General features: G+C 46.7%; 1 protein-coding gene across 8 annotated transcripts in view; it reads left to right on the forward strand.

Moving 5' to 3' along the window:
• Mapkbp1 (mitogen-activated protein kinase binding protein 1) overlaps positions 1 to 19,832 on the forward strand; it is a 51,213-nt gene that overhangs the window by 24,044 nt on the left and 7,337 nt on the right. For 6 of the 8 annotated variants that reach the window (XM_074065725.1, XM_074065726.1, XM_020174225.2 and 3 more), the window contains 21 exons: positions 256 to 347; positions 9,136 to 9,198; positions 9,403 to 9,460; positions 10,314 to 10,484; positions 10,865 to 11,002; positions 11,214 to 11,396; positions 11,626 to 11,643; positions 11,992 to 12,152; positions 13,198 to 13,387; positions 13,959 to 14,105; positions 14,322 to 14,497; positions 15,497 to 15,588; positions 15,848 to 15,973; positions 16,325 to 16,395; positions 16,556 to 16,677; positions 16,925 to 17,000; positions 17,115 to 17,226; positions 17,528 to 17,591; positions 17,849 to 17,983; positions 18,184 to 18,320; positions 18,531 to 18,586. In XM_074065725.1, the coding sequence (XP_073921826.1) occupies positions 256 to 347; positions 9,136 to 9,198; positions 9,403 to 9,460; positions 10,314 to 10,484; positions 10,865 to 11,002; positions 11,214 to 11,396; positions 11,626 to 11,643; positions 11,992 to 12,152; positions 13,198 to 13,387; positions 13,959 to 14,105; positions 14,322 to 14,497; positions 15,497 to 15,588; positions 15,848 to 15,973; positions 16,325 to 16,395; positions 16,556 to 16,677; positions 16,925 to 17,000; positions 17,115 to 17,226; positions 17,528 to 17,591; positions 17,849 to 17,983; positions 18,184 to 18,320; positions 18,531 to 18,586 (2,388 nt within the window). The remainder of the gene's footprint in view (positions 1 to 255; positions 348 to 9,135; positions 9,199 to 9,402; positions 9,461 to 10,313; positions 10,485 to 10,864; positions 11,003 to 11,213; positions 11,397 to 11,625; positions 11,644 to 11,991; positions 12,153 to 13,197; positions 13,388 to 13,958; positions 14,106 to 14,321; positions 14,498 to 15,496; positions 15,589 to 15,847; positions 15,974 to 16,324; positions 16,396 to 16,555; positions 16,678 to 16,924; positions 17,001 to 17,114; positions 17,227 to 17,527; positions 17,592 to 17,848; positions 17,984 to 18,183; positions 18,321 to 18,530; positions 18,587 to 19,832) is intronic. The other 2 variants (XM_020174227.2, XM_020174230.2) reach the window with 1 other exon arrangement.

Raw genomic sequence — 19,832 nt, forward strand, 5'->3', positions numbered from 1 at the left:
TGAGCAGCTGTACCTTAACCAGTTGACTTTGCCATGGTCTCAGCAGACTGAGGATTTTTAAAATGCAGGAAATATGTAGTACTTACATTTTACAGTATGATAAAGAGGTCAGAACAGAGCCTAGAGAAGTCATATCCCCATTCTCCTGAAGATAGGACCATCCTCCCACAAAGGATGGGCCTAGGTATCTTCAGCACTTCCCTTGCAAACCCATTCTGTCCTTAACATGTCACTTCTCTGTCCTGCTCTATACAGGTGACCTTGGAGAAGGTGCTGGGACTAACAGTATCTGGAGGCAGAGGACTTGCCTGTGATCCCCGATCAGGTTTAGTTGCCTACCCAGCTGGGTAAGTGCCTTGGAAGAGATCTTGTTACATGGGAGTTGATAGCCACGCTAGACCAGCTGGGATGGGCAGGTGTTTTCTGGTATCTTCTGGAAGATATATCTGGATTAATGTTTTTGATGCCATTTCTGTAAAGGAAATACAGGTGAGGTAAAGACTTTTTGTTGGGTGCTGTCCTTCTTACCATCTGTCCTTTTTGGCCATCCACCCCCACCTACACATATAGATTCATACTTTATATTACACAGGGTTCCCAGCACCATCTTCAGTAACTACCTTCTAGTCACTTTTGCAAATAGCTTTATTGAGACACATCTCAATAATGTGATACTATACATTTAAAATATTCAGCTCAGGGCTATGTGTATAGCTCAGTGGTAGAGCACTTGCCTAGCATTCTCAGGGCTATGGTGTTGATCTCCAGCACCACAACAAGCAAAAAAATAAATAAATAAAATGAATGAATGAATGACTATCCAATTTAGTGGGTTTTAATATTTTCACAGGCTTGTGCAGTCATTACCACAATCAGTTTTAGAACACTTTTATTGTCCCAAAAAAGAAATTCCATATAGCTGGTGCAGTGGTATGCACAGGTGGTTCTAACTACTCAGATGGCTCAGGTGGGAGGATCACTTGAGCCCAGGAGTTTGAGGCCAGCCTGGGCAATCTGGTAAGACCTTGTGTCAAAAACAAATAAGCTGGGTGCAGTAGCTACGCCTGTAATGGCAGCTACTCAGGAGGCCATAGGTAGGATGTTCCCAGTCTTAGCCTATCTGAAAAGAAAAAAAAAACTTAAGCAAAAAAGGGTTGGGAGTGTGGCTCAAGTGGTAGAGGCATTTGTCTAGCAAGTGAGAGGCCCTAAATTCAAACGCTGGTAATATCAATCGATCAATAAATAAATAAATTAGAAAAAGCCTGAAGCTCCTTATCCATTAGCAGTCACTCTCTAACCTTCTTCCCCAAAACCCTTAGCCCTAGGCTACCATTAATCTACCTTTTCTGTCTCCGTAGGTTACCTATTCTGGGTATTTCAGATAAATGGAATCCTTTAATATTTGGCTTTTTCTTTTTTAAGTTTTAGCAATGATTTATTTTAGTCTAACAGGATAAAGTATAGACAAATGGGAGACGGGTGGTGGAGAGAAAGACAGAAAACATTTCCTGTTCCCCAAACAGGAAATGGGAACAAAGACTCCAATATTTGGCTTTTTGTGACTGGCAACTGTTTTTTTTCTTTAGGTAGCACTGGGGTTTAAACTCGGCTTCACGCTTGGTAGGCAGGCACTCTTACAGCTTGAGCCACTCTGTCAGCCTATTTTTTTATTATGGGTTTCTTCAAGATAGGGTCTTTTGAACTATTTGCCTAGGACTGGTTTCGAACCACAATCCTCCTGATCTGTCTCCTGTGTAGTTAGGATTACAGGCCTGAGCCACCTGTCCCTAGCTTGTGACTGGCTTCTTTGACTTAGCATGGTGTTTTCAAGTTCCTTCATGTTGTGGCATATGTCAGTAGTCTTTTCCTTTTTATGGCTGAGTAATACTCCATTGTGTAGATCTACCACATTTTCTCTATTTTCTAGTTGAACATTTGGCTTGTTTCTGTTTAGCTATATGGATAATCAGCATTAGTGAATATGACTGTTCATTTCCAATCTCTTCAGAGATATTAGTGCCATGAAAGAGAAGTAGGAGACTAGGGTTGGCATTCTTTCTCTTGCTGCCTTTTCATCACTCTGCTCCTACAAATGAGAAACCCCCAGCCATAGTTCTTAGGCTTTTGCAGAAGTGTGCCTTTTGGGGGCCTGGGGTCCCTCCCACCTCTGGTTCTTTCTGTGAGCCTCTGTCCCTTCCTGATAGGCACAGGAACATGAAAATGAGAAGGGCCACTGCTCTACTTTTCTTGCCTCACCATCAGTTTGGGAATGCCTAGTTCCCCAATGTTATTTCCCTAACATTTGTAGTTTTCATACCAGATACATGATTTGCTTAGTTTCATCATCTCTTCAATAAAACTACCTTTATCAAGTACTTATTCTATGCCAGGTACTTTTTAAGCCCTTTGTGAACTATTTAACACTTAGAGCAATTCTGTGAGGCTGGTACTATTTTCTTCTCCAGATTTTAGAGAAAGAAACTGAGATTCAAGAAGGTGAAACACTTTGTTCAAGGTGATATAGCTAGCTCATGTCTGTGTTGGGATTCTAATCCAAGTAGCCTGACTGCAGAGCTCTGACTCATAAAATGCATGAAGTCAAGGAAGACCATACTTTCTGATTGTTTTTCAAAGCTGCTTTTCCTCTGAGCTGTCTACCTGCCATTTGAATGAGAAAAGCCCAGTTTATGGGCACCTCAGTCTGTGCCAGGGAACCCACTGCCTCTCAGTTCTTATGTCAGTGTCTTTCCAAAAGGGTCCTTTGGTGTTTGGTGTCTGTAGTGGGGTGCTGTGAGAGCTGCAGTGGCTCTGCCTGGCAGAGGCTAGTCTGGCCTCTTTCTCCTCCTCCAGAAGCAAGTTGAGAAGGGCCTCTGCTGTTGGATTACTCTGTGTAGCCTGCCTCAGGGGAATTCCACTCGTTCCTGCCTCTGCCTGGGAAAGCCAGGTTCCTTCTTGTTGGAGGTGGGGCTGGGGCTAGACATAGGATAGGCAGGAAAGGCCTGGGGTGCTGCTATGTGCATGCTGAGCCCTGTGTCCCGCAATGAGGAATATGGAACCCTACCCCCACTCTCTTCCCCACACACCCCTGGACTCTAGACCTGGATCTGTTAAGAACATGTGCTTATGTTTATGGGTAGCTCCCAGCCCAGTACATGTGCCTGGGTCATTATCTGTCCAGGTAGTGTATGTGGCTTCTCTGATGTAACCTCCAGTAGGTTTTCTGAAGGTACTTGGCTTGGGCCTGCCCCGGGTAGTACTCCTGATCTGTTTGTTCCTTGGTTTTCTTAGAACTTCAGTTTCTGTCTTTTCAAATGGCTACTTTCTGGATGATTTAGCTCTGCTCTTTGCTGGGGCTCCCTTATGTGCTCTGGGGTAACCAGGTACCACCAAAGTCTGTGCGAGCTCAAGCAGGCTCTTTCCCACCCTCTTCTTTTTCTTGCTGTCTGGTAATCCTAACACCACCCACCCTGCACTCCCCACTCTTGTTCCTACTGCTCTTGTTGCTCTTGAAACTAACTCAGGTATCCTAGAAACAAGAAGAGAAACAAAACCCAGAAAATTCTCCCAGAGGTCTAGAGGCAGATATCAAACCAAAACAAAGTTTTCTAAGAGGAAATGAAACAGCACAAGGAAGGGGGTTGTGCAACACATACCAGGCAGTGGTGGGTTTGGATTCTTGTCCTATCCCTGGACAGTCACTTTGAAGGATTTAGTTTGGTTGAATACCCTTAATTTGAGTTGGGCTTTTTTCTAAGCTAGCTTCACAGCTCCTGTGACTTTGGGGTCAGTTTTGAGAATGGGTTTTTCTTGGCCTCCATTGCTGGAGTAACCTGGATGAGTCCTCACCACTCCTGAGTGAAGAGTGTCCTAGCAAAGAGACCAGGCCTATCCAATAGCTAAGAGGTGGTCTCTGCTTGAGTTGGAGAGAAGAGGGAAACACTTCTTTGCGAGAAGGCCTTTTGTGTACTTAGCCCATGTTAGAATTTATGCTGAGATCCCTAGCTTCACAGCATTGGACAGGGTTCAAAAAAAGCCACAGGATCTTTTCCTGAACAGTATTCTAGTGACAGTTGAGTTGAAGGAACTCAAAGCTCCCTTATTACTCTCTGAGGCGAGTCCTGTGTGGGTGTATGCCAGTGGAGGAACTGAGTGGACCTGAGAGGGAGATTCTTAGACTTGGTGCCCAGGAGAATCATACGCAGGGGACACATCACATTAGTGCCTTTGGTGCCTTTATTGCAAATCAGGGCTTTAGTTTTTCCCATAGCATCAATGCATCCATTCATTTGTTCAGCAGGTATTTTTGAAAACCGGCTCTGGGCCAGATACCAGGGATATAGCAATGAGTAATGCAGGCAAGGTCACTACTTTTGTAGGTTTTAGGTTAAAGAAGGGTGAGAAGACTATAAGTATGTAGGCAAGGAAGTGATCGAGGTAATAGCAAAGAGTGGTAAGTATTCTAAAAAATACAACAGGGGTGATGGAAGGAGAGTAAATGAATAACTGGAAGCTAAAGATAGGGCTGCTATAAGATTGAGTGGTCAGAGCTCAGTGGGGAGTGACATTTGAACAGGCACCTGAATGACAAGGAAGAAGCAGCATGTAAGATATGACACCAAAGTGTTCCCAATGGAGAAAGTGCAAAGGTCCTAAGGAAAGGAGGAATTATTTCATTTGTTTCAGGAGCTAGCCAGCAGCCAGAATGGCTAGACTAGAATGAGTGTGAAGGAGGAGGCTCAGACACTACCATTATGACCTGGTCTTGCTGCTCAAGATATTCATCTCTTGTCAGGGAAAGAGATGTGTTTAGAGTCCTCTGGGCAGGAAGGAACATACTGATAGCCCTACATCACTGGCCATGTAATTCTTGGAGTCATTAGCATTAGTCTTTTCTCCTGCTTTTGAGGAGGGGCTTTCAGCGTATCCCAGAAACAGAGATGCCAATGGGTCTCATGGCCTGGACCCAAGAGGAAGGTACTGGATTCTAGGGATGGAAAGAGGACCACAATGAGCAATGCCTCAGGAAACATGTTAGCCCCTTTATCTCTTGGAATAATTAAAGCTATAATACTTCCTCTTTGGAAGTGAATTTGGAGGAATAGTTTGTAATTCCACATCTGGATGACCCTAGTGACATACTAGTTAGTATCCAGAGTCTTATATGAGATGCCATAGTTGGGCTTCCTGTTGCAAATACCGACCTCCTAGATAGTCTTTCCTTGTAATTGGTACATCAGGGTGTCCTTCAAGAAAATGGCTAAGGACACTGCAACAATTCTGTGAGGTAGCTATTACTTCTATTTTATAGATGAGGAAATTGAAGTTCAGGGAAGTGAAGGAACATGTCCAAGATCACACAGTGTATTAACAGGTCTGTCTGGCCCCAGTGTTCTTGCTCTTTCTACCACAATCCTACCCCTGGGCATCAGTAAGTCAATCCAAAATGCCTACGGTATGGGAGGACCATGGACCTTCCCCTAGCATCCTAATGCAAGGTCTGCTCCTTGGAGGTTTCTTCCGCAGTCAGAGCTTTGAGATCTTGCTGCTAGTAAGTTAAAGATTTATTCACCCCTTCACAGATACTTTCTGAGTACTCGTCTTCTAGGGCCTGGGACTTAACAGTAAACAAAACAAACAAAAACTTTATCTTCACACATCTTCTGGTGTGTGAAGGTAGATACTCCTCTGCAAAGTAAATTATATGGGACATGACAAGTTGATGTGTGCTTTAGAAAGAGTATGAGCAGTGGTAGTAAAGGACAGTAGGGAATGGGAATGTAATGGTGAGTAGGTCTAGAGAGTGACATCTGAGCCAGGCTTGAAGGAACTTTGTTTTGGCTCTGTGAGTCACCCTCTGATTTTACTTAGTCTGAAGGAAGAAATTTGAAGCAGCTCTGGTTGAAGCTTCTGTGTCTGCTTCCTGTATGTGCTGTTCCAGTCATAGCTCATCTAGGGTACATTTGGCTCTGTTTTCTGGAAGGTAGAGAATGGTAGGAGTGGATTCTTCATGATGGCTGCAGCCTGGACCTGTGCAGGAAAGGGGATACTGAGGGCCTAGCCCTTCCTGACACTGGGGCTCTGCAACAAGACTTCACTGAGCTGAGGCCCAGGGGGTCTTGAGGCCTTTCCCTCTTCCTGTGAGAGTGAGCGACATCTCTGTACCCGAATTATACCCGAATTACGGGAGTCAGCCTGCTGGGACAGCCCACTCCAGTTCACAGCATGTTGGGGATTTGGTGGAAACTGCTGTAAGGGCCCATCCTGCCTGGCAGGGGTGTGAAGGTGGAAAGCTAATGACTGATGTCAGCTCTGCCCCACCCTCCTCTCCCTAGCTGACTGAAGAGCTTACTGAAAGCTCACCGGGAAAACTAAGGAGTCACCTGGTGGTTTTTTGGGAAGACCTCAACCATCTGGATACACAGGGAGCCTCAGACATTCACATTGTTTTCCCCACAGTAAAGTTGTGACCAAGGGTTGGTCTCTTTATCTGTGTTGGATGGTTTCCAAATCTGAATAATTAGGAGTAAAAAGTTTACATTAAGGGTCTCCCTCTCTGTGTTCCCTTCCTTGTTTTATTCTTCCATGCCATGCGTGAGAAATTCCTAGGTTGTATTGGGGGTGGGGTGGGGGGAGTTAGAGAAGGGTTGCTCATCTACCTCTAGCCAGTCATCTTTGATTGTCTGCACTATATGTAAACACGTGTACAGACACAAGCATGTGTGCATTCATGCTTGCTGATCTCTTCTTTCTGCTTTCCTTCCTCCTTCCTCTGTGGAGGTGAACTTAGAAGAAGGAGGAACAGGGGATGTTGTGTCCCTTGAAGACTCAGAATTTGTGTGCAATGACCTGGAAAGTGTTTTAAGTAGACTGATGTACTACTTTTTAAAGACCACAAGGCTGCTTAAGGGAAGATTCACAGCCTTAGCATAGAGTGCTCAACTCTTACTTTTTCTGAATTTGGAATGTGGTTGGGTGGATTGTGCAAGTCAATTCACAAAACCACTGAGGAGGCTCCTCAGTCTGAGAGAGGTGAAGCCCTTTGCCATGGCTCATCTGTAACTAATCAGAAGGCCGGGTAACTTGCAACTTGTCAGACTAACTACATTTTTTACAAAGATGAGCCTGTAGAGGGCCAGTACAGATTGTAAGAAGGTTCAAAAAATAGTTGGTCACAGAGAACTTGCTGGGCTCTAAATTCATGATGGTGTTTGCTGGGCTCTAAATTCATGATGTGTTAGGCCTAGAGATACTATTTTTCACACACTGAATAAAGTTTTAAAATCCAAATATCTAAATCTGTGGACTTTGAACTATGTTTTTTGAACTATATTTCAACTATATTTTTCATACACCTGTTAGGAGTTATGGGGCACAGAGGTTCTAAAGCCATCTCAGTTTTGTCATACTTTATTTATTTTTTCCTTTTTTGAGACACGGTCTTGCTATGCAGCCCTCCCTTCTTCCTTCCCTCCTTCCCTCCCTGTCTTCTCCCTTCCTCCTTGTTCCCTTTCCTTTCCTTTCTTTCTTTTGAACTGGAGTTGAACTCTCGTACTTGCTTGTCAGGTGCTCTGCCACTTGAGCAACACTCCAGCTCTTTTTTGTTCTAGTTATTTTTCAGGTAGGGTATCATATTTTTGCCCAGGGTCGGTCTCAACCTGCTGTCCTGTCTATGCCTCCCGCATAGCCTTGGTTACAGGCGTTTACCTCCATGCCTGGCTTGTTGGTTGATATGGGATCTCATAACTTTTTGCTGGGGCTAGAACCCTGATCCTTCTGATGTTCACTTTCAAAGTAGCTGGGATTACAGTTTGAGCCAGGAAACCCACCTTTTGTTATATTTTAAAACCCTCCTAACCATGGTACTATAGAAAGAGAGGCAATAAACTAGAAGTTGTTCTAAATTGTGAAAGGAGAAAGGAATAAGGCAAATGGAACAAGGCAAGAGTAGGAGATGGGGAGAAGAGTAGAACAGTTGAAGGGTTGGTGGTGGAATTAGAGGAGATAAGACTCGGGAATTCCAAGGCTGTTGGTCAGCCTGGTAGCTCTGGTTGTGCTGGGTCATGTCAGAGGTTCCTGTGTCCCCAGAAAAAAGTATCTGGGTATTTGCACATTGGAGTGGTTTGTTGAGCCTAAAATGCTAAGCATTAACTAGCAATTTGATCCTCCTTCACTTCAAGTTTCCAGCCAGCAGTGAGGTTCAAGTATGGGGGCTGCTGTGAGGTTTCTACTACAGCAGTCCAGGACTGGGGGAGGTAGCTATCTGCTCAATCCCCTTTTCCTTCCCTCATGTAAGTTTCCAGACTGGCTCTTGTCAGCTAGTTCCAGTGCTAAGGAAGAGGTAAGGCAAGTGGGCAATGGGCCCGGGCCTGCTCATAGCCAAGAACCCTAATGAGAACACTGCCTGGCTCTCAGCTTCCAACTTCTTGCCCCTGATGCCTACAACCCAGCTTTTTTCCCTGGAGCTGTCTCTGGACAGTCAGTCTGGACCTGACTTCATGCAGCATCCTTGTCACCTGGCTGGAGAGACTGCCCCTATCCTCCTTTGCAAGGCAGGCAGAGTTCCTGCTTGGTTCCTTCTGGCCCTCAAGATGCCCTTCCTTCTCAGGGGCCAGAGATCCTCCAGCTAGGCCCGCGAGCACTGTAGCACAGTAAGGCATTCCCAGGTCCTCCCAAGCTGTCTCAGCCCTACCCTCCTCCAGTGTTACTGGGCCTCCTTACAGTTCCCACCCTCTGCATAGCCTCCCGTGCCCTTCTTTATCCAATATGTAGAGGGGCAGGGAAGTTTGTGCCCAAATCACATTTATTCTTTCCTGTTGCATCCCTTCCTGGGGTATGTGCAAGTGTTGTGGGAAGGCCTGTGTTTCTGTTGCCTTTTGTGGGTATGACTAGAGATGGGACTGGTGCTTAGGGACTTGCTGGGGTTAGGCTTTCAGGGAGCCCTTTCACCCTCTGGAGCTGCAGAGACAGGCCCTCTGAGGTGAGGGTAGGAAGCAAGAACAGGCTGCAAGGAGAAAGCAGTGGAGCTCTTCTGAGCTTGATTAACCCTGCTCATTCTACTGGGTGACTAGAAGTCCCAGGTGGCCTGGGAACTCCTATGGTTTGATGCTAAGGTTAATGTCTCTCTCACCTCCTCAGGTGTGTGGTTGTGCTGTTCAATCCCCGGAAACACAAACAGCATCACATCCTCAATAGTTCCAGGTACGTGAACCTGGCCTCAGGGAACATCTTCTCTTCCTGGAGTCAGAGGCCTGGGGCTCTAGGGGCTGGGATCTGGTTGGGCCCTAGGACCAGATAGGAAAGCAGCACATAGGCCAGTAGAGTTTGCTGGTCTCACCTTTGGAGAGGCTAGAGGTGGGGGTGCAGGCTGCTAGTGCCCCTCTAAGCCTGCCCTGTCTCTTGCAGGAAAACCATTACTGCCCTTGCTTTCTCCCCTGATGGAAAATACTTGGTCACTGGAGAGGTGAGTGAGGAAGGGGCAGAAATACTGTGTGGGTAGTCCTCCCTCCCTCAACAGAAAGCCACAACTGTATGTTCAGTTTGGGCTGCCAAATCCTGGTTTTTACTATAGCTTAAACAATAGTTCTTAAGTTTCCAGAATCACCTGGAAAAGGCTAGTTCAAGTACACGTTGCTGGGACTGCCCCAGAGTTGTCTGATTGTATAGGTCTGGGACCCCCAGATTGTCTTTAAAAAAAAAACAAAAAAAACCGAGTTTCCAAATAATGCTTATTCAAGTGGTTAAAGGAAGCACACTTTGAAAACCACCACCCTAAAACATTCCTGGTCCCTGGAGGCCCCCTGCTGGGTACATAAGGAATACCTCTGCCCTCTCAGTTTTTCAGGGAGGCATGAGTGGCAGTAGACTTGAGTGGTAGTAATTCTCCAGCCTGGCTGCCCACCAGAATCATTCAAGGAGCTTTGAGCAAATGCAGAGGTACAGACCTCCACTCAGAGATATTGAGTAATATCTGGGGCCACCATCTCCCTGATAATCGTCATTGTCCTCAGATATTTATCATGCCTCCTCTGTACATTTCTCCTATATAGCAATGTGTGTGTGTGTGTGTGTGTGTGTGTGTGTGTGTGTGTGTATGTATGTATGTATGTATTACTAGTGTTTGAACCATACTTGCTAGTCAGGGCTCTGCCACTTGAGCAACGCCCTCAGCCCAGTACCCTGCTCTTGACTGTTGTCCAGGTCTCATTAGAGAAATGGTATTCAGGAGCTGAGGAGCTGAGGGTCCCACTCTGAAAGGCTAAGTAGGCAATAATACCTTTCTACAGTCCTCACTTGTAGTTCTTGCCTCCCTGCAGAGTGGGCACATGCCCGCCGTGCGGGTTTGGGACGTGGCTGAACATAGCCAGGTGGCAGAGCTGCAGGAACATAAGTATGGTGTGGCTTGTGTGGCCTTCTCCCCTAGTGCCAAGTACATTGTCTCCGTGGGCTACCAGCATGATATGATTGTCAACGTTTGGGCCTGGAAGGTGAGTGTTCTGGGTGGGATGGCCTGGCAACCTTTGGGTATCAGTGGGGAGTCAGGAAGCTGCTGACTTGAGCTGTTTCGCTCCACCATGCTGATCTCAGTCTCATTCTAGAAATTTATTGGAAGCAGAAAAGAGCAGCTATGTGCCAAGCATGTTGCTTACAGTGGCTAACTTTATGCCATCAAGTACTCTGGAAGAAATGAACCTTTTAATCCCTCTAGGAAGGGATTCTCCCACACTCCTCTTTTTCTGACCAGCAAATCATGGAAGGAAACACTTTTTCAAGTAGAAATTCTTCCTAGCTCTCCTCCATTCTCAAATCCTTTTTCTTCTTAGCTCTAAAAATCAGAGCCTTGATTCTTCTTTGACTTTCCCTCTAGAAAAACATCGTGGTGGCCTCTAACAAGGTGTCCAGTCGGGTGACAGCAGTGTCATTCTCTGAAGATTGTAGCTACTTTGTCACTGTTGGCAACCGTCACATCAAATTCTGGTACCTTGATGACAATAAGACCTCAAAGGTGAGGTGCTGAGGGTTGGTTCACCCCAGAGACTGCTCCTCCTGGGCCTCTTCTGCATGATCAGAAGTCACACAGAAATTTTGGATGAGCCAAATCTATCTGGACTGAGGAGGAGTCTCACAGAACAAGGAGACTTGCTTCTCCCTAGCACCTTGTTTACAGGGTCAGGTTCTGAGATGGGTGGATGGGTAATGGTGGTGTTTCTCTACAGGTGAATGCCACTGTGCCCCTGCTGGGTCGCTCAGGGCTGCTGGGGGAGCTTCGGAACAACCTGTTCACCGACGTGGCCTGTGGCCGTGGGAAGAAGGCAGACAGCACCTTCTGCATCACATCCTCAGGGCTGTTGTGCGAGTTCAGTGATCGAAGGCTTCTGGACAAGTGGGTGGAGCTGAGAGTAAGTACTCTTTATCCCTGGGAAAGGGCCTGCTCCTGTCTCAAATCAGGAGAACTGGTGCTGGAGCTCCAGACCAGGGGCTGGGTCCTCATGCATGCAGGAGGGAAACCCAGGAAAAGGAAGCCTGGGGTGCTAGAGCTCAGCCAAGTGCTAGCCCTGGTGATCTGTGTAACTGCCTCCTCTTGCTCTCTCTCTTTCTGTCTCTCCCCTGCTTTCCTCTTCTGCTCAGAACACAGACAGCTTCACAGTAAGTGCCCCTATACCTTCCTCTCTTCCTCAGGCTGTTTCTTTCTCTTTGCTGGGCTTTTCCTACTTTATCTTCTTTGCCAAAACCTCTGGTGCCTTAGACGGGTCCCTTATTTCTATCCCCCAACTGCACAGGGCTGTAGGCCCTCTAGCCACCTGCTGCTGGAGGGAGGGCGTCTTTGGATGATAGCTTGAGGGGCTCAGGACAGAGCAGCTGGGCTGCTTCTCACTTGTCCCTGCCTTGGTCAGTCTTTCCTCTTACAGGTGATTGTTGCTGAGGGGTTGGGGAAGAAAAGAGAAGACTAAGTAGGTAAGTGGCCCTTACTGACTTGAGCTACTCTACTCACAGACCACAGTGGCCCACTGCATCTCTGTGAGCCAAGACTACATCTTCTGTGGCTGTGCTGATGGCACCGTGCGCCTTTTCAACCCCTCTAACCTGCACTTTCTCAGCACCTTACCCAGACCCCATGCCCTGGGGACAGATATTGCCAGCATCACTGATGCCAGGTAAGCTACGTGGATCCCATGTCTCTATTCAGAGCCTCACCCTGTGCCCAGTCTTTCTTGCCAGTGCTTTGGGGAACAAGGGGAAAAAGGTATCGACGGCCAGAGATTACCAGAAACACCTCTGTAGACAAACAAATTTGGGTTTATTGGTACTTGTTGGAACCAAGGAGACCACACACCATGGAAGACTGGAGTATTTCAGTAAGTGGGTGTTAGAAAGAGCTTATTATAAGATTTAGTCTTATGTTAGATGATTTTTGGAATGGTTCAAAGGATTGAAGTTTTGTTCTGCTTGGATGCTGTCAAGAAGTGGGGGCAATTTTACAGTTGGACATCTTGCTAATCTTTAAGAACTAGAAAGAAAGGTATGGAGTAAATCTGTCATGTGGTAAAGAAGTAGCATCAATCATGTTAAAGGGGAGAGAATAGTATTTGGTCATCAAACCCAGGGCCTTGTATATGTTAGGCAAATGCTCTACCACTGAGCTGCACTCCAGTCCCTTTTTTTTTTTTTTTTTTTTTTTTTGTCGGTACTGGGGCTTGAACTCAGGGGCTTCACCTTGAGCCACTCCACCAACCCTTTTTGTAATGGGTGTTTTAAAGATCGGGTCTCATGAAGTATTCACCCAGGCTGACTTTGAACCATGATTCTCTTGATCTCTGCCTCCTGAGTAGCTAGGATTACAGGCATAAGCCACCAGTGCCTGGCTACTAGTACCATTTTTGTGGCTTGTATGGTGATCTTGTTTTGATCTGTATACAGACATGATTACAGAAGTCTTGTTTTTGTTTCACTCCCATCACAGCTACAGCTTTGTCCTGATGACATTGGTGTTCATCAGGAGAAAACCATAACCCAGCAGCCAGTGCTGAGTCCACTCCCAGCTGAGGCCTGATAGGGGCTGCTTTTTTCCTCCCAAGCATCTTCTTCCAAAGCTGCATAGCTGGAGAGGGAGCCCCATGCTTTGCCCCTTCCTTTGTGAGTTGACTTTCCTTCATTACCTTCAGTCTTACCAGTTTGCCCTGTTCTCTCTCTCTCCCACAGTCGCCTCTTCTCTGGAGGGGCCAGTGCCAGGTATCCAGACACCATTGCTTTGACCTTTGATCCAACTAATCAGTGGCTGTCGTGTGTGTATAATGACCACAGCATCTATGTTTGGGATGTGAGGGACCCCAAGAAAGTGGGCAAGGTGTATTCAGCTCTGTATCATTCCTCCTGTGTCTGGAGTGTAGAGGTACGTGGGCTGGGCTGGCTGGAGATAGATGGGGTTTGCTGGGATACCATTGTGAGGACAGAAAGTGGGGAATCACAAGTATAATCTTATATTCCTTCTGCCTTCCTGTTTCTCCAGTGACATCCCTGTCAATCCTTAGTGATATGGATCCTGGGGTTGAGCCTGAATTTTAGTGCTTCTCTACCTTAGTCTTCTTCCAATGTGCCCCTCCCTGTTCACCTTTAGTTTTTGCCTCATCCTGGGGTCAGTGATCTTGGACAAGTTACGAAATTTGACCAAGCCTTGGTTTCTTCAGTGATAAAATGATATACCTGATTCATTTGTTCTAAGAATAAAATGAAATGATATAAGTGGGAAACAGAGGAGTTCCTGGCACATAGTAGGTTCTAGGTTAATGGGCTTTCCCTTAGTAATTGTATAGTATATACAGCAGTCATGTCTTGCTTACTATATGCCAGGTGCCTGGCTAAGTCTTGGCCAGCATTATGTCTTTGATTTCATTCCCTTCCAGCTCCTTGGGCAGGCAAAGAATGCTCTTTAAATGGAGGTCTCTTTCCCTCTGTCTCTTCAGGTCTACCCCGAGGTGAAGGACAGTAACCAGGCCTGCCTGCCTCCCAGTTCCTTTATTACCTGTTCCTCAGACAATACCATCCGCCTGTGGAACACAGAGAGCTCTGGGGTACATGGCTCTACCCTGCACCGAAACATTCTAAGCGATGTGAGCCTGATCCCCACGCCATTCTTAGTATCCCCATCCCCAAGGTACAACTTTTGTACCTTGGTCTCAGGAACTGCTTCCTCAGACCTTGATCTTCCAACTTTTATTTGGCTGGGCTCTAGGAGTCAAGGGTTTGATTTGCCCAGCATTCCTCTCCCCTTGCAGCTGTACTATGTCGAGTCTGCCTTATCTATCTCTGCTGATTTGTTTCACCAGGATCTCATTAAGATAATCTATGTGGATGGGAACACTCAGGCCCTGCTGGACACTGAGCTACCTGGAGGAGACAAAGCTGATGGGTCTCTGATGGATCCCCGTGTCGGCATCCGCTCTGTGTGTATCAGCCCCAATGGACAGCATCTAGCTTCAGGAGACCGTATGGGCACCCTTAGGTAATGTTGTGCCTGAAGTGGATACTGACTGCCTCATATGGTGGATGGGGTAATTAGGTCCCCAAGGACAGAACTTTAGAGGGGTTATCTTAAAAAAGGTTGAGGAACAAGATATTTATTACCTAAAATGGAAAGATAATAACTTTACAATGCAGAACCCAGCAGAAATCTTAACCAAATGATCGTGCTTAGCATCAACATCATAAAGCCTGTAACATGATATACTAAGGACATAACACTTATTTTTGTGGTATTCTTACCAACAATGCATAAACTCAGTCCAATCATGAGAGAATACCAGACAGATTCAAATGGAGGCACATAAAATAGAGTAACTGATAATGCTCTTCAAAAGTGTCAAGGTGTCAGGCACTAGTGGCTCACGACTGTACTCCTAGCTACTTAGGAGGCAGAGATCAGAAGGATTGCAGTTCTGAGCTAGCCTGGACAAATAGTTTGCAAGATCCTATCTCAAAAATACCCAACACAAAAAAGGGCTTGCAGAGTAGCTCAAGTGGTAGAGCTTAGCAAGTGTGAGGGCCTGGGTTGAAGCCCCAGTACCACCACCACCCAAAAAAAAAGTGTCAAAGTCATGGAAGGAAGGTAAGAAAAGACTGAAAACCTATTGCAGACTACAGGAATAAGAGACTAAAGAGAAGTAACAACTAAATGCTATTTGGATCCTGGGTAGGATCCTGGATCAAGTAAAAAGATATATGGGAAAAGTGATGAAATTAAAATAAGATCTTTAGTTAAATAGTATTATACCATTGTAAATTTCCTGGTTCTGATCATTGTGCTGTCATTATGTAAGATGTTAACATTAAGGAAAGCTGGGTAAGGGAAATAAAGAACATGTGTACTCTTTTTGCAACTTTTCTCTAAGCTTAAAAGTTAAAAAATTAAAAATAAAAGGTTGGGGAAGAGGATGTGGCTCAGGAAGGGAATCTTCCCTCCTGTGACCTGGCAGTGACCTTTTCCCTCCTCTTTTATTTGCAGGGTACACGAACTGCAGTCCTTGAGTGAGATGCTGAAGGTAGAAGCTCATGACTCAGAGATCCTGTGCCTGGAGTACTCTAAGCCAGACACAGGTAAGGAGGATGCCCTCTATCTAGCCTAGAAAGCCAGAGGGCTCCTCCAGTCCCTGCCAATGCCACTTAGATTTATCCTGGCTCTTCGATGATCTTTTGGATCATTTGGTCTTTGCAGGTTAAGAAGAGGACAACTGTCCTGCTCCATGGTTCTTGTAGCTTAGAGATATGAGACTAAGTTCCCTTGGAGCTCTTTGACAGGCTTAGTGAAGGGCATTCTCAGAGTATGTGTGGGCTGATGGAGTTTTTCCAACCCCAGGTCTGAAGCTGCTAGCATCAGCCAGCCGGGACCGGCTGATCCATGTACTAGATGCTGGGCGGGAGTACAGCCTGCAACAGACACTGGATGAGCACTCATCGTCCATCACTGCTGTCAAGTTTGCAGGTGGGGACAAAGAAATTGAGACCTATCCTGCTTCCTACTGCCACCACCACCCTGTTTCCATAAGAAGGGTCTGCTAGTAGTGGTGAACTGTTGGACAGCAGCTGGGAGACCTGGGGCTGGACTGGAAGACTGGTAGAATGCAGAGTCAGTTTAGGGGACCCAGAGCCCCAGGTTGGGTTGAGGGTGGGGAAAAGGAAAACCTGGGTTTAGAGGGAAGCATTCTAGGTTTAATTGGTTGGCCCACCAAGTACAGTAGCTTGAGTGGTAGTTTTTAAAATACGGAGGGAAATGGGAAAGGCTGTCCCTATGTGGTGAAAAAGGTGGGAACAACTTGGCCCCCCTCCTCCATAGCCAGCGATGGGCAAGTGCGCATGATCAGTTGTGGAGCAGACAAAAGCATCTATTTCCGCACTGCACAGAAGGTGAGGGTACTCGGGGTCCCTGAAGGGGCAGGAATGGGAGTGGGGACTCTTACCATTTCTCTTCCTGAGGTTATAAAAGGTGAAGGGAGGTGAAAACAGGGCTCTGTGGGCCTGGTGATGCATTTGGTTGTGGATCTGTCCACATGCTCCACCCCTGCAGTCTGGAGATGGAGTACAATTTACACGGACACACCACGTGGTACGGAAGACAACCCTCTATGACATGGATGTAGAGCCCAGCTGGAAGTACACAGCCATCGGCTGCCAAGACCGAAATATTCGGTGGGCTTCCCCTTCTCAGACCATCTAATCACATTCTTTCCTGCTGTAGGGGTCAGTTCTATGCATCTAAGTCCCCATACCTGTCTTTTTGTCCAGGACCTTGTGCCCTCTTGAGCCAACTGTGTATTTTGTCTCACCTGAGTGTTGGGGGTTGGGGGTAGCTCCCAGAAAGAATGAGCCAGAATTGAATGCACCTAGGTGTGTTTGATCTTTGCTTCTCTGTATAAATGAGTGTGTTTCTTTACAGGATCTTTAACATTAGCAGTGGGAAGCAGAAAAAGCTGTTTAAAGGGTCGCAGGGTGAGGATGGCACTCTCATTAAGGTAGGGGTCTAGGAGGATGAGCACGGAGCTAGGGGTCAGGAGGACAGACTGGTACTAGGTGAAGGGGAGGACTGCTGCTTCTGTACTGTTTTAGCTGTGTGTCTCACTTCTCAGGTCCAGACAGACCCCTCAGGGATCTACATTGCCACTAGCTGTTCTGACAAGAACCTTTCCATTTTTGACTTCTCCTCAGGCGAATGTGTAGCCACTATGTTTGGCCACTCAGGTGAGTGTAGCTCCTGAAACTACTTTTTCTTCCTTTAGTCCTTGCTTCCCAGCAGCCTTGCCCAACCCCCACCTCAGTACGGGCCAGCTGACTAAAGCAGGGGAGGAGCCTTGGTGACAGATGGGTGTAGCTGGGTACCTCTTTCCTCCCCTACACCCAGACTCCAAGAGCACAGAGCTCCTGAGTATGAATGGCACCTGAACCTCCCCTCCAACCAATTCCCATCTCCACTGCTAGGACAAACAGATGTTTGGTTGGGAATTTAGGGTGGCTCATAGACCATATTCTTTGTTCTTAACAGAGATTGTCACTGGCATGAAATTTAGTAATGACTGCAAACATCTCATCTCTGTGTCAGGGGACAGGTGAGCAGAAGCCAGCTTCCCTGAAAGGCAGATTGTTCCTGTCCACAAACACACCCTGCCCTTCCCCTCTTTCATCTCATGGAGACATCAGTCTCTGGAAAGTGGGGCTGTACAGGGATATTTCTTGGCTGTGCCTGAACTGGCAGTGGAAGGTGGCTTGGGTCTCCTTTCCAGTACACAGGGAAGGAGGACTAAGTGTTGCTACCTGTAGAGTCCTGCCCTGCCCCTCCCTCAACCAACTCTGTGGCTCTACCTAGCTGCATATTTATATGGCGCCTGAGCTCTGAGATGACCATTAGCATGAGGCAGCGTCTGGCTGAGTTGCGCCAGCATCAGCGAGGGGGCAAGCAGCAAGGACCGTCTTCTCCCCACAGGGCTTCTGGATCCAATCGGTAAGAACAGAATATGTACAAGTGATGGGTGGGTGTTAAGATGGTTTTCTGTGATATCTCTGCTCTCCTCCGTACTCTGGACCTGAAACTTAGCAGTTCTGTGTCTCCTAAAACCTTCTCTGTCCCAAAAAGATCCATCCTGTTGGCTTCTTCCTCCAGCGAGTCTCCTCTTCCCATGACCTTCCTTGTCTTAAACGCAGGCTCCAGACCCCAGTGAGCCTATCTCCTGGACCTGTACTCTCATCAGACAGTGATAAGGAGGGAGAAGATGAGGGTACTGAAGAAGAAGAATTGCCAGCTCTGCCCATCCTTGCCAAGAATACCAAGAAAGAGCCAGGTGCGTGGCAGTCTGATATGGGGCTAGCCAGGTGCTACTAATTGGTGTAGTGACTAATGGGTCCTTTCTGGGACTGTGGGATGTGATAGCAATGTGAGCTAAGGAAGCTTGGATATCACTGTGGCCACACAGGGGATAGGCTGATGTGGGGCCTGGCCCCAGGGTTGGGTGAGCAGCAGACGCTCCCTTTGACTGCCTGTTTCTTTCTAGCCTCAGTTTCTAGCCCAGCTCTGCTCCGAAGCCTGTCCCATTGGGAGATGAGTCAGGTGAGTTGCCATCTTTGAAATGTGCTTCCAAGGTTACAGGAACTGAGGTGGGTGGAAGCAGAGAGCTCTGTGCCTTGAAGGTATTTGGGTAGAGGATCTGCCAACATGTGCCAAACATATGCTCCATGCCTGTGTTTAAGACCTTGTGGGGGGAGTTCCAGCAGGTGAGCTGGTCCTGGATTAGGGATAAGGGACGGGAAGCTCGAGTCTTTCCTTCCTGTGATGAGGTTAGTCACCACTAGGGGAAGTGCACCATCTGCTCAACTACCTGGATCCTGGGAGAAATACCACCCAAGAGCAGTCTTAAGTTGGGAGTACAAAAGAGATATGTGAGCCCAATGATTATAGCTAGAATTTTTTTTTAACACAGCACATGAAGACATTTTTTTTTAACTTTTCAGTATTGGGGTGTGGGGGATGGATTATGAGAAGCCTATGAGAGCTTGACATAAGCATAGCTGTGTCAGATAATCTGCAGGCTGAGTTTGGCATGGCCCTAGATGCAGAAGAGTGCGAAGGCAAAATGCAGCACAGCTGCTTTTTCTAAGTTGTTTACATTCAGAGTAGAGAACAGGTTTGTCTTGTTACACTGTCACCCCCTTCCTGAGAACTGTTGCTCCACCTCCTTGTTTACCACTGTATATAAAAGACTTGCTGAAGGAGGACGCGGTATATTGGTTGGATTTAGTGGAGGATTGGTTGATTGGTTGGCTGCTTGCGAGAGGTGGAAGCTACTGCAGGGTGGCTTGCAAGAATGATGCTGCTGCTGCTGCTGCTAGCTGTTGTGTGTCTGCGAGTCTGAGGACTGAGACTTTAAGAGAGAACATGGGACAGTGCAAGTCTGAGGGCAAGACTTTAAGAGATTAAAGAAAATGTGGGACAGTGAGAGTCTAAGGAAAGAGACTTTAAAGAATAGAAAAGTAGCAAGATTTTAAGGAATAGTAAAGAAGTAAGGCCTTAAAGAATAGAGAAGAAAAGAAGCAAAGTAAAAGAGAATAATAGAGAAAAGAAGTAACAAGGCTGTTGTGTGTCTCCATCCGAGCACCTGGCACATCTGACCCCAACTTTGTGCATGTTTGTCTTCTATCCTTTGTCCTTTCTGCATCTCCTGTCGCCCCCCCAGTTAGTTTCAGTAGTAACAGAGCTCAAGAAAGCTCTCAAGACTGGGGTTTGAACTCAGGGCCTCACACTTGCTAGGCAGGTACTCCATCACTTGAGCCACCCCCTGCACCCACTCTGCTTAGAA

Source organism: Castor canadensis, chromosome 2 (assembly GCF_047511655.1).
Source record: "Castor canadensis chromosome 2, mCasCan1.hap1v2, whole genome shotgun sequence".
In the NCBI taxonomy this organism is placed as follows: domain Eukaryota; kingdom Metazoa; phylum Chordata; class Mammalia; order Rodentia; family Castoridae; genus Castor; species Castor canadensis.